This window comes from Balaenoptera physalus (assembly GCF_965194825.1).
Source record: "Balaenoptera physalus genome assembly, chromosome: 2".
In the NCBI taxonomy this organism is placed as follows: domain Eukaryota; kingdom Metazoa; phylum Chordata; class Mammalia; order Artiodactyla; family Balaenopteridae; genus Balaenoptera; species Balaenoptera physalus.
In genome coordinates, this window is record NC_138883.1 from 174,618,448 (window position 1) to 174,637,466 (window position 19,019).

The 19,019-nt window shown below is 36.6% G+C and overlaps 1 protein-coding gene and 1 long non-coding RNA gene across 2 annotated transcripts in view; one reads left to right on the top strand and one right to left on the bottom strand.

Moving 5' to 3' along the window:
* The window catches only part of CUBN (cubilin), a 284,343-nt gene that overhangs the window by 96,172 nt on the left and 169,152 nt on the right, over positions 1-19,019 (bottom strand). Inside the window, exons 39-41 of the mRNA XM_082452723.1 lie at positions 7,937-8,142; positions 6,514-6,698; positions 4,621-4,813 (exon numbers count right to left, since the gene is read on the bottom strand). Of these exons, the coding sequence (XP_082308849.1) occupies positions 4,621-4,813; positions 6,514-6,698; positions 7,937-8,142 (584 nt within the window). The remainder of the gene's footprint in view (positions 1-4,620; positions 4,814-6,513; positions 6,699-7,936; positions 8,143-19,019) is intronic.
* The window catches only part of LOC309656471, a 518,263-nt gene that overhangs the window by 62,481 nt on the left and 436,763 nt on the right, over positions 1-19,019 (top strand). The window lies entirely within an intron of this gene.

Genomic DNA, 19,019 nt, shown 5'->3' on the forward strand with positions numbered 1-19,019 from the left:
ATTACAATTAACATCTTAAGTTAAGACAACGTAGTTTGGATTAATATTAACTTAATTTTAATAGTATACAAAACTTGGCTATAATATAACTCCATTCCCACCCACCCCCACCTTTTATGCTATTATTGTCATAAAATTATATATTTAAACATTATAAGACCATCAGCATAGTTTATTATTATTGCCTTATGCAGCTGTCTTTAAATCAGATAGCAGAAGAAAAGAGCTACAGATGAAAATACATTTATCCTGCCTTTATATTTACATATGTAGTTGTCTTCACTACCTACTCTCTAGCAGTAAAGACATGCTAGGGTCATTTCATTTCATTCTGAAAGCCTCCCTTTAGCATTTCCTGTAGCATAGGTCTGCTTGCAATGAATTTTCTCAGTTTTCATTTATCTGGGAATGTTTTAATTTCTATTTAGTTTGGAGGATACAGTTTCTGGCTATAGAATTCTTGATCAACAGTCTTTTTACTTCAGCACATTGATTATGTCATCCCACTTCTCTGACCTTCATGGTTTCTGATGAGAAATGAGATGTTAACCTTGTTGAGTATTGTTTTTACAAGATAAGTGATTTTCTCTTCGTGCTTTCAAGATAACCCCTTTTCTTTAGCTTTGATAGTTTGACAGCAGTATGTCTAGGTATAGATCTCATTGAGTTTATCCTACCTGGAATTTTGGGGATTCTTGGATGTGTAGATTAATATTTTTCATCAAATTTGGGATGTGTACAGACATTATTTCTTCAAGTATTCTTTTTTTCCCTTTCCCTCTTTCTTTACCTGGGACTCTCATTATGCACACATATGTTGGTATAAATGATAGTTTCTGAAGCTCTGTATAATTTTCTTCATCCTTTTTCTTTCTTTTCCTCAACAGGATAATCTTAACTGACCTACATTCAAATTCAGTGATACTTTCTTCTGCCTGCTCAGATCAGTCATTGAGCCCACCCAGTGAATTTCAACTCCAAAATTTCTACTTGGTTGTTTTTTCTTTCAAAAATATCTATCACTTTATTGATATCCTCTATTTGGTGAGACATCATTCCCATACTTTTCTTTAAATCTTTAGACATGATTTCTTTTAGTTCTTTAACATATTTACAGTAGCTTATTTAAAGTCTTTGTTAAGTAAGTCTGACATTTTGGCTTTCTCCAAGACAGTTTCTATGGATTGTTTATATTCCTTTGCATAGGCCATACTTCCTTATTTCTTCATGTGTCTCATAATTTTTTGTTGAAAACCAGACATTTTAAACAATGTAATGTGGCAGCTCTGGAAATCAAACCCTCCCCCAAAGTTTGCTGTCACTGCTCTTTGTTCAGTGGCTTTTGTGCACTAATTCTGTAATGTCTGTGTTAATTGTTGTGTGTAACCATTGAAAGTCTGTGTTCAGGTTAGTGATCAACAACTGATTAAACAGAGATTCCTTTAAATGTCTTGAACCAATAATTCTCTCACTTTTCTGAGTGACTGTGTGTGTGTGTGTGTGTGTGTGTGTGTGTGTGTGTGTGTGTGTGTGTGTGTATTGGGATATGCCTATATGACTCTAGAAGACAGTTTATAACTCTGCCCTAGAATTCACTTTCTACTTTCACAGAGCCTCAAGATCCTACAGAGGTGAGAGACTGGGGCCTTCTTGGGTCTCATGTTGGGCATGTTTATAGCCCTGCACATGAGTGGAGCCGTCTATGTTCCCAGAAATATGTCAAAACTTTTCAAAGCCCCCTATGGATATATCACTCCCCAGTTTTTCTTTTTACATTTTTGGTCAGCCTCTTATTAGCTGTAACTGGAATCACTGCCACATGCAGTTGTGATGTTAAATAACTTGCCACTGACAATTTCTAAAAAACCCCCCAGAGATAGGGCTTTTGCACAGAGCACACTGAGTCAGGTCAGATGAAGACAAGTCCTGAGAATGCAGCTTTTCTAGGAAGCTGCCAGACAGGTTAAATAATAGCAATTCCTTAGGGATAGGATGCTTTCTGGAGTTCCAGATCTACTCCACCCCTTCCAATGGCTGTTAGGCTGCTGATTTTCATGGCTAATGTGGTTGTGAGGCTATTGTGAGGTTACTGCAAAGCTAGGACAGGGAGAGAGATGGGAACAGGGAAAATTAAGATGCCAGAAAGTTGACTACTGTCACTCAGACTGAACCACTTTTCTTGAATAAACACTCTTTAGATTATTGCAATTTTTAATTAATTTCCAGAGTTCTCAAAAGTTGATTTAAAATTTTTTTGCCAGTGTTCTCATTGTTTTTCTGCAAGAATAGATTTTCAGAGGCCTTTACTCCACCATTCCAGAAGTTTATGACTCTTATACAATACATATTTGAATCTTGCTAGGGCCACCAAGAGATGAATGTAAAATTTATAGGACTAGGTCCTAATTACTTTATCCTATTACTATATAGGCTGTAGAAGTTTAAAAAAAAAGTAAAGTAAAAGCAATTTCAAAGTATAAGATCTGAATATTATCCAATATCTTCAAATGTTAAGATTTTCCTTTACATAAAATATTTCTTATCTTGAATTTCTAAAAAGCAGTTATCATACTAACTATAAGCTGTTAATGCTGTTTGTCAAATATTCCATTTTTCCTCACTTCGAAACATATGGTGAAATTGCATTTCCTAATACTTCTGCGGTTGGGTTTGGCCATTTGACCAGTTCTACTTTATGAATCACAAGCAAAATGACATGTATCACTTTTAAGCTGAACACTTTTAGACTGAGGCATGCCAGGGCTCTCTTTCCTCTTGCCATGATCACAGGTATTGTCCCAAACAATGTCAGATCCAACACCCAGTTAACCCAAGAGGGTAACATGAACGAGTAAGAAGTCTTGTGTTTTTCAGCTATTCAGAGTTTGGAATTATTTGTTACTGCAGCATAACCAAATATGTCCTGACTGATAAGCTAATATTTTCCTACTTGACATGTTTAATTTCCTTCACATGACTCTAGTCCACATTAGGCTTATTTTCCTTTGACTGCTTTTTGCTTTGTCATTTAATCATTTAGTTACTCTATCATTATTTAACTGAATGCTTTATGTTTGCCAATTACTTTTAAACTCTTGGAGAGTATAGATTATATCTTGGTTTCCTTTCTTAGTTGGTATACACTTACCTCAGCATGTCTATAATAAACCCTCTATAAATATTTGTTGAATTAAATTTAATGTATGTTTGCATAAGGAATGCTAATGTTACAGTGTTCAATATATTAATACATTTTAAAACAGTAAGCTTTTTTTTCACTTTAATGAAAGTGTCAGAATGTGCTATGATCATGAGATAATCATTTACACCAACTAGGTAACTAGTTAACCATAAAATTTTCTTATCCTCTTATTTTTTCCTTTGCTTGTTTTTCATGAAGAGAAATGAGATCTATGATACTACACTATACTCACTCATCCACTTAAATCACATAATTATGGAATATATGTATGAGAAGAGAACTTTTTTTTTTTGAGTACTACAATATACTTATTGATATAATGTTTTGCATGAGTGATTTCTTCTGTAACTTGAGATTTGTGGACATAAAACTCAAGTTTATGCTTAACTTAACTCGTTTACTTATAAGAGCTATCCAGTCTTAAATGGATAGCTCTAAATTACATTTGGCAATCTTGCTGATGGCTCTTCGCTCTTAGATAAATAGATTAATATTTTAAGGAAGAGTTTCATAGTCAATGTTATGAAAGCACCTTGCAAGAGAGGTGAAAATAACATCTCAGGACAGAATGCTAAGAGGCATTAAATAAATATAAGTATGAATTACACCTTCATCTGTGATCTCTGCTGGTACAAATTCCCAAGAAGCTAGAAGCAAACAGACTCTAATTTTTTAGGGTCTGTTTAGTCTTAGAACAAGTTCAAAGTCTGAATATTCTTCATTGAGATCCTATGATAATATGTCCCAATCAAATATTTCAAGGAGTGAGAATATGCCATGAGAAATATCTGCTGAATTTATTCTATGTCAACCCTCAAATTCACAAGAGCCATTCAAAAGTGTTTAAACAAATTTTCAAAAGAAAAGCGCAGTCTCCCAAAACACAGCTTACTGAGGGAATTTAAAATGTCTTAAAAATAGTAAAATGAAGCTTAAAATTTAGGCCAACTTTATCTTGAAACATGAGGGTTTACAACCAGCTAAGGACACAGTGAAGCATTTCTGAAGGCACACTTAAAATGTAACATAGAGGAAAAACAGTTACTTCCATTAGTTAATCCTAGTGTGTGTGTGTGTGTGTGTGTGTGTGTGTGTGTGTGAGTGTGGTATTTGCAAACCAAACTTTCACAGATCTCTAAAGTGATTTCTAGAAATTGTAAGTAGAATATCTTATGGACATCAAACCCTTAATTATTATGGAAAATATAATGCAAAACCAGCATTTTTTTGAAATAAACATCTAATCTTTAAGTATTTATGAAATTAAAAGGACACCTGAACATATGGAGGAAGGGTTCTGAGACTGTAATTACTCTTCTTATTCATTTGTGTATTTGGCCCTTATTAGTAGGAACCTTTGAAATATTACTCTCCACATATCAGCCCCTAAAAAGAATTTCATTTATTACCAAACACACCTGTAGCAATCGTAGGTAAAGGTCCAACAGAGGCATTCATTGCAAACCACTCCAAAAGGAATCCTTTCCCTGAGATTGAAGAGTCAGAAGAAAACTGAAATGTCAAAGAACTTCTAGTGGAGCTCAAAGAGTCAGTCTGGGTACCACAATAGGTTCCAATCAGGCGGGAATGAATGCCAGCCCCATCATAAATCTGCATGGAAAAGACAGATAATAGAGCACTGAACTCGGGCAATCACCTCTATTTTTCTTCATAAATAGAAAACCAAAAGGATAACTTATTATAATTTTATCATCATGGAAAAAATGATAAACCAGTAAACATTATATATCAGTTTAAAATAGAAAGTGTCATGAAGTATAAACTATGATTGCAAGTAATTAAATGTGTTTTAAAATTATCTATATCTTTCCTGCAGAATTATATTAGTAACCATGTTCCATGTGATATAGCTCATTATTCGATTTACAGTAAAATTTATGGGTGGAAAAGTAGGAACGAGGATAGTGGCACAACAGTGCTTATTAAATGTGCTTTGGGGCCTCAAAAGGGAGGAATTAGGAAGAAAGGGGAAAAGTAACAAGAAAAAGGAAAAGTCTAATGAGAGAAAGTGGCCAGGTATCCTGAAGGAGTTCACATTTCCAAAGTAAAGAAGCAGAATTAATAACAACAAAAGAATCACAGCTTGTGAGGGCTCAGCATACTCAAAGCATGCAAGAAATCTCTTTCATTTGGTTGAAAATGTTAGATTACATAGTTAGAGACATATTTTGTGATAGTTTCCAAATACGTAATCTTGAGCATGTTTACTTTTTTCTTCACATGTGGATGGATCTCTCCAACCACATTTCATATCCTTCCCTCCATCTTGTAAATAATTTGAACAAGTTTGTTATAAGTGTTATCACATATTTCTCTATTGAAGCTACTATATAAGCTCAGATTTCAAATTAGCTAATAATTATTTCCAACTTACTGAGCATCTATCAAGTACTAGGTTCTATGTGAAGCACTGTGGACCTAAAATGAATAAGACAGAATCTTGGCCCTCAAGAATCTGATAATAAAATAGTGAAACCCATAGAAGCAGAAAGTAGAATGGTGTTTACCAGGAGATGGGGGGAGTGGGAAATAGGGAGACGGTCAAAGGGTACAAAGCTTCAGTTATGCAAGATTAATAATTCTGAAGATCTAATGTAGAACAATGTGACTATAGCTAACATTACCACGTATATACTTGAAATTTGCTAAGAGGGTAAATCTTAAGTGTTCTCACCACACCAGAAACAAAGAAAGAAGAGGGTAACCATCTGAGGTGATGGATATGTTAATTAGCTTGATTGTGATTATTATTTTACAATGTAAAATTGTAAAATGTCATATATCAAAAGACCTAGTTGGACATCTTAAATATATATAATATTTATTTGTCAAATATACCTCAATAAAGCTGGATAAAAAATAATCTGATAGTGTTTCTGGAATTGATGCAGTTGCCAATGTCTGGATGGCAATGATCACCACAATTTTTATATACTTATATTTACTTATTTTAAAATGACTGTTCAAATTTTTAACACTCTAACAGGAGAATAAACAGGGTAATGGGATATAAGATAGAATAAATTCTTAATTAAGACACATATACATGCTTAGATAAAGCCCAACAGAAAAATTACAATAACACGGAAAAAAAGTTAGTTACAGAATCAAAGATAATAATTATACTACCAGAATTACCATTGTTCGGGTAACCTGGAAGGGGTATTCATGATGTAGGGTAGACCATCCCCTATGACTTGTAAATGCTTGAACAGACATTAACTTGGATCTACGGTTGCCAATAGCAATTCACCAAAATGTATAAACATCAGTTGCTCTTGGAAACTCACCTTTAGTTTGTCATAATAGCAGTTGAGCGTTGCCTCCATGTCCATCTCCAAGATTCTACCATGGATAACCTGAGATTCATTCACATTCACTATCCATTGGTAATTGGAGTTGGGGGGGTAATTTCCGGGCCATAAGGGAGAGGCAATTTTCCCCTGAGTTCCCACAATATTATCATTGCCAAATACTAGGAAGGAAAACAGAGTAGTAAATCAGACCTACTTAGAACAGCTCTTTAGTCAAATGAAAGAAACAAAAGGCAAGGGGTGTTGAAAAGGATGGACTTTTAATTGACTGCAATTTCTTTTCTGAACACTGAAAGAAATACTGCTTCCCTTTTGGTTTCTCTGCTATCTATTAATTCTTTGGAGAAGGGTGATATTGTGAATGGAATTCCATCTCCTTAGAAGACTACATGGTGTGAAAACAAGCAATAGCGTCCCATGTAAAACTGGGTTCCCAGACCCCAGGGAACTTGGGGACTTGGGAAGGGGTATTACCAGCTCTATTCTATAATTTTGGTTTACCTATTTTACTTCATGTTAAAAAAGAACGAAACATGTTTTTTTTTTTCTTTAACTATGTAAGAGAAACTGACATTTTCAAACAACATATAGAGCAGCTATTAATAGTTAACATTTTATCCTATTAGAAGAATATCCTGTTATTACAATATCTGAGCACTTAGGAATATCCTAAAGTAATAGTAAACGTTTCTTGTGTTTTTTTAATTAATTTTTATTGGCGTATAGTTGATTTACAATTTGTGTTAGTTTCTGCTGTACAGCAAAGTGACTCAGTTATACATATACATACATCCACTCTTTTTTAGATTCTTTTCCCATATAGGTCACCATAGAGTATGCAGTAGAGTTCCCTGTGCTATACAGTAGGTCCTGATTAGTCATCTATTTTATGTATACTAGTGCGTATATGTCAATCCCAATCTCCCAATTTATCCCTCCCCGCTTCCCCTTTCCTCCTGGTAACCGTAAGTTTGTTTTCTACATCTGTGACTCTATTTCTGTTTCATAAATGGGTTCGTTTGCACCAGAGTAAACATTTTTAATTTGAGGAATATAGAGTTTATGGGATCAAATGAAACACATTTGATATAAGTATACAAAACTGAAACGATGATACATTAGAAAACTCTCTATTGCAATATCATGAAAAATGTTTAACTTAAAATTAGGTAGACACTAGAGCTTTAAAAGAATGTTAGAACCACTGAGAATGCTCGCCCTGGCTCTTAATGAGTCATTCATACATAATTTAATTTTTCTAGTACATAATATAATAAAGTAATTCCACAGAGACATTAAATATAGGGGAATTGTTCTTAATGCATTACTGAAAACAGTGCTATCCTTCTAGTTTGTAGGACACATTCTGGAAGCCATCACTAAAACACAACCAACTCACTGTTGGTAAATGCAGCCTGGAAGCCCACGCCACTGCCTGAGCCATCGGAGACAAATCTGATCCACAGGATGTGCCCAACAATGGATGAATAATTGAGAGGGAGGACGTTTCCACAGTATCGTCCCACCAAGCGACCAGTGGCGTTTCCTTCCCGGATCTCCACAAAATCTCTGCTACAGTCTTGAGACTCCTCCACCTGGAAAGTTCTGATTGGAAAAAACAAAATTAGGGATTTAACTGACAAAATAAATTGTGGGATTATCCTGAATCACTTGCTGCGTTGACCTGTTTGCTTTTCAGATTTTTTCTTTAACTTTAATCACAGTGTCTTTTAGCTAACTCAAAACATTTCTTACACTCAAATTTGTTGAAATGGCGATTCAAGAGATACAAAGACAATTAATACACTGCCTTCGGGGAGTTTTCTTTCTGGGGGAAAATTGGGCAAGAAGATAGAAAAAAACATGTTAGAAGGCAGAATATCATGCCATCAGAGCTATTTTGAGGCAGAGGTATCACATACGATTGTGAGGTTCAGTAATAGCTTGATGGAGAGATTTTTTTTTTAAGATGAAAATGTAAACATTAGCTGGATTTAAGGTGTAAAAATGGTGGGCAGGGAATGCGTGCTAACCAAAGCACATATGCAGAAAGAGTGGGACATATTTAGAAATCCGTGAAAGGTCTCGTTTGGTTAGAATTCTGAGTACCTTTAAGAAAACATTAGAAGACGTAGCTGGAGCAGTATGACGGGTTAATTTTGGGAGAGCTTAAATGCCAATCAAAGGCATCTGTACTTAATTTCTGTAAAGGTAGAAAAAACATGGCATTTGCACTAAAACAGGCTAGTGTTTAAGCATGGCATATTCAACTTCTTTATATTCTGCAATTATGATGACATGGGGGAATGGAGGGTGGGAAATAAGATCTACCTCATGTAACTGTCATTAGTCACATATATAAAGAGTCTGGAACATGTAGATGCTAAATGAATGCTTTTAAAAATTGGCCTCAATGCTTAAAAAACTTGGATATAATCAAGGTAATATGGTGTTGGTGGGAGGGTAGACAAATAGATAAATGGAATAGAAGAGATGGTCCAGAGAAGGATCCACAAGTATAAAGCCAATTCAACCCAATTCATGGTGCCAAGTTTGGGCTTCAGAAGAGACTCTGAGGCTGTATTTGGAAATCACCTGTACACATATGAAAATAGCTGAAAACATGGCTAGATTGGGGGTTTAGAAATGAAAAAGTGGGGAGTGATACATAGAGAGAGAGAGAAAAGATAAGAGCAGAAGCTTAGGGAACACCCATATTTTGAGTTCAGTGAAAGGAAGAGGAAGCAATAAGCACAGGAATAGTCTGGAAAGTAGGATAAAAACAAGATCAGTGTCATGTCACAGAAGCCAAGAGAAAATTAAGGAGAGAGTGATGAAGGGTGTCATATGACAGAAAGATCCAGGATTAAGAACAGGCTATAGCAGGGGTCCCCAACCCCTGAGCGGGCGAGCAAATGAAGCTTCATCTGCTGCTCTGCATCGCTCCCCATCACTCACATTACCGCCTGAACCATCCCCCCCCCACCACCCCCGCACCAAGTCCATGGAAAAACTGTCTTCCACGAAACCAGTCCCTGGTGCCAAAAAGGTTGGGGACTGTTGGGCTATAGGATTTGGTTACTCAAAGTAAATTAGTAACTTTTAAAGGAGCAGTTTTAGAGGGTCCACTATAGGATAATTTTTCACACATATTAAGGAGTAAATTAGATAATTTTTGGTGATTTCCATAAGATGATGAATTACAATAATAACAAGACAATAACAAGTTTTCTATAACACCCAACAATTAGAATTTATAAATTCTCTATATTTATATTTTTCATGTGCCCATTAACATGCATCAAAATGTATCAATATATAGTTGACAACAAATCAAATCTCAAAAAATATTAAAACTTTAAAAAAATATGTTCTCCGACCACTACAGAATAAAATTAGAACAGGGTAATAAAGAGATAACAAAAAGATCCCGTAATTTGGATATGTAAAACAACTTTTTATATAAACCATGTGTTAAACAAGAAATCATAATGGAAATTTAGAATATATCTAGGACTGAATGAGAGTGAACACATTATGTATTAAAACAGGCAGAGTTGAGCAGTAGAAGTGTGCTGGGCCCATAAAACTTAGGGAGTGTAGTCAAAGCATTATTTAGAGGGAAATTTATAGCCTTACATGTTTATGGTAAAAAAAGAACTAATACTAAGAAAAATGGACTAGATGTCTAATCCCAGAAGTTAGTAAAACAAACATACAAACCCCATAAAGGAAGTAGAAGAAATAACACAACATCTGAAATTAGTGAAACAGAAATGTAGAAAATACTAGAAAAGATTAAAAAACCAAAAGCTATTCCTTTGATAAGACTAACAAAGTATAAACCGCCAATAAGACTGACCAATAACAGAAGAAAGCTTAAGTGAGCAACATTACTAATAAGAAAAGGACAAAACAACAGATATACTAGAAATTTTTAAAATTATAATGAAATTTACTAAAAACCTATGCCACTAAATTTGAACTTAGACAATTTTTATAAAAATACAATAATATAACTAGTTGAAGAAAAAAATGGAAAAACCTAAAAATACCATTAAATCAATAAATATCAGTATTAAAAATTGCCTGCAGACAAAAGGAAACAAATACCTGAGCCCAGATTATTTTATAGAGGAACTCTACCAAAGCTTCAATAAATCAATATCCCAATCCTAATTTTGTGTATATTGTAAAAAAAAAAAAAAAAAAATAGAAAAGAGGGGACAGAGTCCAACTTGTTTAATGAAGTTAATATAATCTTGGGAGCAAAATCAGTCAAGGGAGGCCAAAGAAAGAAAAAGTTTAAGTCAATCTCACTTAATGCAGATGAAAAATCTTACATAAAATATTAGCTAAATCAATCCATCAATCTGTAAAATATGTATATCTTAATAAGGTTGGACTCACAATGGTTTAAGATGAAAAGATCTATTACAACAATTCAACACACACACGTACACACAAAGATTTAAAGAGAAAAACAGATGCAAAAATATATGAAGGGAGAATCAGTGACAACTGCAGAAAAGCATTCGCTAAAACTGAACACCCATTCATCATAAAAACTCTTAGAAAATTAGGAAGAGAGGGAAATTTTCTCAGCTGGATGAGAATTGCCCACCAAACACCTACAGCAAATATACTTAGAGGTAAAAGTTTTTAAACATTTCTTTTAAATAAGAAACAACACAAGAAACCTTGCTCTCATCACTTTGTTGCACAGTATACCGAAGGGTTTTCCAGGGCAATAAGACAGGGAAAAGGGGAATGGTTGTAAGAATTGGAAAGGAAGTGCTATAAATCAATATTCAAGAGCACTCATTCATTCATAAATATCTACCGAGCACCTTAACATGTCAGGTCCTTTTCTAGGCACTGAAGATAGAGTAGCAGACAAGAGACAAAATTTTTGGCGTTTCTAGAGAATGGAACAGTGGCAGGATAAGATAATATGCAAAAATTAACAGGGTTTCCTTATACCAGCAAATGAAAATTTACGAGATGTAACTTAGTCAACACTCATTCAACAATATTTGTCTCTCTACTATATTGCCAGACACTGGGACAGGACAATGAAGAAAACAGACAATGTTCCTTCCTTCGGCGAGCTTACATTCTAGAAGGAGAGATAGATAATAAACAAATAAATAGAAATATAATGAGGTAGTGATATGCTCTAGGAGGAAAAAACCAAGTGATTAAGGAGGGTTCTTTTAGGTAAGGTGGACAGGGTACACCCACAATTTTTAAATGGGCGCCATTTTTAATAGCAACAAAAAATAAGATGTCTAGGAATAAATGTAACACGACATCTATAAGACTTTTATGGAAAAAATACGAAATTTTAGTGAAGGACATAAAAGACTGAAAAAATGGAAAGATACTCCAAGTTCAGTGTGCAGAGTCAATAAAGATTCTCCCAAAATTAATCTATAAATTCAATGTATTTCCAGTAAAATCAGTAAGTATGATTGCATTTATGTAAAATGTAAAACAGAAAGCAATATTATGTAGTGTGTATGGAGACATATATATACATATTCTTGATACATATATATAATAAAAGGATATAGACATGCATAGATGTGATACACATCAAATTCAGAACATGGGTCATCTCTGTGATGAGAAGGTAAGGGAATGTGACGCTGCCCTGTAATATTTTATTTATTTAAAATTAATTTTTAAACATAAAAGCAATTTAATTTTTTTTTAAGTAAATGAAGTGAGTGCAAACAATTCTTTTTTTCGAAAGTAAGTGAAAGAAATTTTTGCTGAGAAGAAGAAGGACAAGATAAAGAGAAGAAAGAAGGGCCTAGTAAGACTATAGAAAAAACTATTGGGAAGGAAAAAAAATGTCTCGAGAATAGAAAACTTACTTCCTTGCTGTGCATCTTTCAGTCACTGCTCAACATTATGTGAGCAAGACTTCACATGATGGTAAGTACAGCGCCCTCCCGGGGCTCTATCTCAGCTAACAGGTTAGGATGCTTAAGGTACAGCTGACAAGCCTGGAGGTTCTGGGACCTCACTGCCCACTTTGGGATCAATGTATCAGGCTCACCTCTGAGCCTTCACTGCCGACCAGAGCCCTGCAGCAAACTGGTCAGCTCTGCTCTACCACTGGCTTCTCAAGCCAGATACTAGTGCTGGTAGGTCTCTAGCCAGACAGTGAGTCTGTGGCTCTCACAATCCCACCAAGGCGGGTTATTACAGTGTAGATCATCTGGATCTGTATTTCAGACTTAGTCTTAGCAGCAAGCTGTGACTGATAACCGAGCACAGAAGAAATCAGGAAAGATCCACATCAGGCTAAACAAACCACACATTTGTCTTACCTCCACCGTCCTCCTTGACAACTTAATGCTTCATGAGACAAAGTTCATATCTACAATCATTTCTGCCAAATAATTGTTCTGAATCCACCCTTAGAATAGTTGCCAAGTTTGGCTCTTAAACTCAGGCTCAGCTTTATTATGATCATCATAACATTATCAACAATGTACAATACGCTAAAATTGTGTTCTTCTGATTTTCAGAAGAAGCGGTGATTATTCTCCTCAGCAGGCGATTTATATGAAATTGCCCCTAAATCTTTTCTACTCAAAATGCTGCACGTGGTTTAACAGCATCAGCGTCACCCGAGAGCTTGTTTGAAATGAAGCATCAGGCCCCACCAACCAACTGAATCGGAATATGAATTTTAACAAGATCCCAGGTGATCAACATGCACAATAAAGCTTGGTCCAATGGTCTAGAAGATCACTAAGTGCAAGGTTTTTCTGGTTTTTTGTACCAGACTGGTATAATCCAATGCTAAATGTCACAAAAGACATTTCATTAGAAAGGATGGTAGGATGATACCTGTAAGAATCAAATTAGACTTTTTAAAAAGTTTTATTGTTCTTGGAAGTCTTTGGTTTAGTCCAGTTCATTTTATAAGCAAATCCATCCTCTTTCCAAACACTTTGGCTCAGATCTGCTGGTAAAAATATGATGTGGAACAAAAATAGTACAATCACTGTTTCTCATTATCTCATTTTGATTCTTGAACCTAGATCAATAGCATTTTAAAAGGACTCTGCCAGCATAAAATATATTTTCTGTTAATTCCTTTAAATATCTGTTTTATAAAAAAAATTCTTTTGGGGTTTTATTTCTCCCCCCTCCTTTTGTGTTATAGATGCAACCATAATTTCTCCAGCTTTTCTCCCTACTCGATTTCACCACCGTGTCCACAATCCAAACCCCATATTTTAGAACTTGACATATTCCATATGTTTTTCATATGCTTCTCACCCACCCCAGGGGAAGTTTCCAAGCTCCCATCTGGATATAGTTTAGACCAGGGCAGAAATAACTCAGAGGCCTGGCCATAAAGCCCTTCTCATTATCATCTGCATAGAGAGCAGCATCTTGCATTCCACAGATTATACTTTAAAAATAAAACTCAAGCAAGGAACACAAAATAATCAAAATTAACGTCTTATGGATGAGAAAGGAAAAAGATGAAGCATTAAGATTTGTTTATACGATAATCAGGATTTAGTGTCCACTGAAGAGTAAAATGAATGAAACTGGCTTTTTGTGTTTATCTTCCACCCTCTAGGAGGAAAGCCCAGTGTTGTTCATTTGCATTTAACTCTGAACTGCCACACAAGATACTTCAGAAATGGCAGAGCGACAGAATTTAACATTCATTGAACGTCAGGTATGCATCAGCCTTGTGGTATACATTTAAAATTTAACATCTTTAATCACACCTATGGCCCTATATGGATATGATTAGATGAAATTAATCTCTTTAGGTTTTAAACAAATAGCTTCTTGACATTAACTTATTAGTAACTTAACAAGAAATGGGATCTTGTCGGTCTTAAACATTCCCAGTACCTGGCCCAGTTCCTGAGAACCACTGAACATCAGATTGTTCAAGAATGTGAATGTGGTAAAGACCAAGAGGAAAAAGACCAGAAAAGCCCTTTGACCTAGCAATTATGAGGCCTATTAAGCCATGTGAAGGACTTTGGACTTTATCATAAGAACAATGTTCATGGTTTATTCATCATTGGATATAAAACATCAATTATGGGAGTAACATGTGCTTTATATACGAAGCATCTATCAAGGGTGTAACAAGTGCTTATGTGTATAAAGTAGGGGCTTAATAAATATTTGTTGAATAAAGAAATATATATATATATAGTGATATATATATGGTCACATATATATATATTTTTTCCCCATACAAAACTTTGTGCTTTTAGTGAAGACAAAAGCAAACAAAACCTCTTTCCCATGTGGCAACTTAAACTTGTATTGCCTTTCAGGTGTTCAGAGGGTGTCTTTGTTTTGACACAATGCCAGCTGGACCCTGAAGAGGCACTGTCTGATTGATGGGCTAAAAGAAAGTAACTGGAGATGTTTGAATGTGGTCCACAAATAAGACTTCTCTTTCATGTTTAAAAATCCATTCTTGATGCACAGAATGGCATGTCTAGAAGAGGAGCAAGACTTTTGTGAATAAACAGAGCAGTGTCTCCAAAACAATCTTCTTCTCTCCAAGCAAGTTACTTCTTATATTCTTTTCAAGACAGAATTATCAACCCCAACCAAAGCCCAATAATCTATGATACAGTAAAACAAATAACTTTTAATTTAAAATGGCAATTTAAATACCAATGTCTTGGGACTTCTCTGGTGGCGCAGTGATTAAGAATCCACCTGACAATGCAGGGGACACGGGTTCGAGCCCTGGTCCGGGAAGATCCCACACGCCGCGGAGCAACTAAGCCCGTGCGCGACAACTACTGAGTCTGTGCTCTATAGCCCGCGAGCCACAACTACTGAAGCCCTCATGCCTAGAGCCTGTGTTCCACAACAAGAGAAGCCACCGCAATGAGAAGCCCGTGCACCGCAACAAAGAGTAGCCCCCGCTCACTGCAACTAGAGAAAGCCCACGCACAGCAACGAAGACCCAATGCAGCCAATACATAAATAAATAAATTTATAAATACCAATGTCTTATCATCCAATATTTATTAAGCACTCATTACCAGTGTGGCATGTCACAAGTATCTCTCTACTGATGGGATTAAAAGGTCCCATTTCACTTACCACGTGCTTTTCACTAACAACTTCCAGAAAATATATTATTGTTGTTTAATTTAACCTAAGACCACTCAGAATGTGGCAGGATCCTACTGTTGATTGCATGTCCATAGTCCATATTCAAAAAGGCTTACAGTTCAACGAGGAACATGAGAGTGATTTTACAAATCAACCACTAAATTCTGTAAAAAATTAATAAACAAGATACCTCAGTTATACAAAGCTGAGAAACCAGAAGAAGGAGCTCTCACACCCTGTGAAGGTAGCAGAGCCCAAGAGGAAGAAGAAAGACTCCTCTTCTTTCTTGGCATGGTCTCAGCCAATAAGAAGCCATGGACTCTTTGTTTACTGCAGCCCTCCCAGCTTCCTTTTCCCTGTATAAAAGCATCCTCCTTCTCCTGCTGTGCAGGGACTTGCGGGGGCTCACCACACGTGCAGACCCTGAATTGCTATTCTCTGCTGATCCTGAATAAACCCATCTTTGATGGAGAAATATCTGGCATTCTATTTATTTCAGATCAACATTTCATTGGTTCGATAAGCAAACAGGTATGGTACCCACAAATCCAGGCCACTGTCACTCACTGTTTTTCTCGCCAACCCTGGAGCTTAAAGGTATGTCCTTCTCCTGGATCCGAGCTCACACTCTCTTAGCGTTTGAAGCTCTCCAGGTTTTGTTTGGAATCTGTTTCAAAGCTTCGTTTTTCTGGTCAATGCTTTGTTCTGTACGAGTATTCACTTGGCACTTCTATCTGATTTGAGATCAGGCTGTTTCAACTGAAACTGGCTGGACTTCGACCCATTCCTTCAGGAGCAGGGGCTGTTTCACTGAAACTGTGCCAGTTTTTGTCCAGCCTTCAGCATATTCCTTTGCAAAGGGCTATTCTCTGGACACTGGCTGAAAAAACCTTTGGCCTGGCTCCTCTAGGACCAAGACGTTTCCTTAGATTTGGCTGTTATTCAGGCTTCCAAGCTGTCTGAATTGAGCTATTTCTGTTGTAAAATGTTTGAAAATTGTCCCTTTACTTTAGAGAAAAACCTCTGAGAAATGGAAGCCCAGTTTTTGAGAGTACCCACACCCCCAACAGGGACTCTGGCAGATCTGATGTTTAAGACTAAAGTCCTTCCTCACGCACATTTCTAACTAAATGGACCAACCCGCTCAAAGGCAATTTAGGATATCAATGGCCATTATGGGGAACTTTTGAAATCCCCAAACTTAATTTTCTTAGAACCAAAGTAGACTACAATAGCTCAAAAATTTCCAGAAATGAGTGGAATGCTTACTTTGGTATTTTGAGGCTTCCCAACATTAACTGGAGTCTAGAATTGCCTCTCTACAAAATAAGATTTTAAGGCTAACTGAGGCAAATATGATTAATGAGAGATAAAATGGCTCCCAATGCCTCAGGCTCTTCTTCCAGCACCATCTGGTCTCTCCATTGGCTCCTCATGGTCAGACCTCATCTCTGGGGCCATCTTCCTCCTTCCTTGCTACACCACCTATGCCTCCTCTGTACTGCCAATTCCCGCATACTAATTCTCTTACCGAGCTTCCCCATATGAAACTCTTCCCATTCCCATTTCCTCTGAACTTGTCAGAATATGTCTGTTTACAGCCACTATGGAGAACAGCATGGAGGTTCCATAAAAAACTAAAAATAGAACTACCATATGACCCAGCAATCCCACTACTGGGCATATACCCTGAGAAAACCATAATTCAAAAAGAGACATGTACCACAATGTTCATTGCAGCTCTATTTACAATAGCCAGGACATGGAAGCAACCTAAGTGTCCATCAACAGATGAATGGATAAAGAAGATGTGGCACATATATACAATGGAATATTATTACTCAGCCATAAAAAGAAACAAAACTGAGTTATTTGTAGTGAGGTGGATGGACCTAGAGTCTGTCATACAGAGTAAAGTAAGTCAGAAAGAGAAAAACAAATAACGTATGCTAACGCATATATATGGAATCTTAAAAAAAAAAATGGTACTAATGAACCTAGTTGCAGGGCAGGAATAAAGATGTAGACATAGAAAATGGACTTGAGGACACGGAGTGGGAGGGGGAAGCTTGGGAGAAGTGAGAGTAGCATCCACATATATACACTACAGAATGTAAAATAGTTAGCTAGTTGGAAGCAGTAGCATAGCACAGGGAGATCAGCTCGGTGCTTTGCGATGACCTAGAGGGGTGGGATAGGGAGGATGGGAGGGAGGCTCAAAAGGGAGGGGATATGGGGACATATGTATGCATATGGCCAAATCACTTTGTTGTACAACACAAACTAACACAGTATTGTGAAGCAATTATACTCCAATAAGATCTATTAAAAAAAAAATTAAGCCTTCTGAGAATCCAGAGGCTAAACCCTTAATTTTTTGTACTCCCTGGACTAAAGTTGAACTGCAATCCATAGTCAAAGGTTTTCCCAAAGTAACTGGAGATGCTCACAAATTGCTGGAAATTTTAATATAGTCATTCAAACTTGTCAACCTGGTTTCTCTGACTTATATCAGCTAGTTCATATGCTGGTCAGTGAAGGCCAGGGTCAGCATTGGATGAAAACCACTAATTGGGGGAAATCCTAAAAGGTCTCTAGAATTACAGCTGGGAGACCAGCCTGCTATCTTTTTTTTTTTTTTAAAGATTTAATTTTAATTTTATTTATTTTTTTGGCTGTGTTGGGTCTTCGTTGCTGTGCGCAGGCTTTCTCTAGTTGTGGCGAGCGGGGGCCACTCTTGGTTGCGGTGCGTGGGCTCCTTATTGCGGTGGCTTCTCTTGTTGCAGAGCGTGGGCTCTAGGCACTCAGGCTTCAGTAGTTGCAGCACGTGGGCTCTAGAGTGCAGGCCCAGTAGCTGTGGTGCACGAGCTTAGTTGCTCCGCGGCATGTGGGATCTTCCCGGACCAGGGATCGAACCCGTGTCCCCTGCATGGGCAGGCAGATTCTTATCCACTGCACTACCAGGGAAGTCCCCAGCCTGCTATCTTATTATATGATCAGGCTCGGCCAATCCCTAGGCAGCTTCATCAAGCAGTTCCTAGGGTTTCTCCAAAACCTGTTGATTGGAAAAAACCCAGGCGTACACACAAAAATCTGATGAAACTGTTCATGATTATTACAATCAACTTCAGCTTATTTTTAAAGAAAATTCTGGTCTTCCTTTAGATGTTGTTTCTACCCAGGTAGTTTTTAACTCTATGTTTATTAATGTGCTGAACTGAGACCTTTCCCTTCTAGGAAAAAGGACCAGGATGGAATGGGAAACTATATCTATTCCAGATTTAGTTAATGTGGCAAACCAGCTCTCTCAAACTCTAGATGAGGCACCTCAGAGGAAGACTGCCAAAATT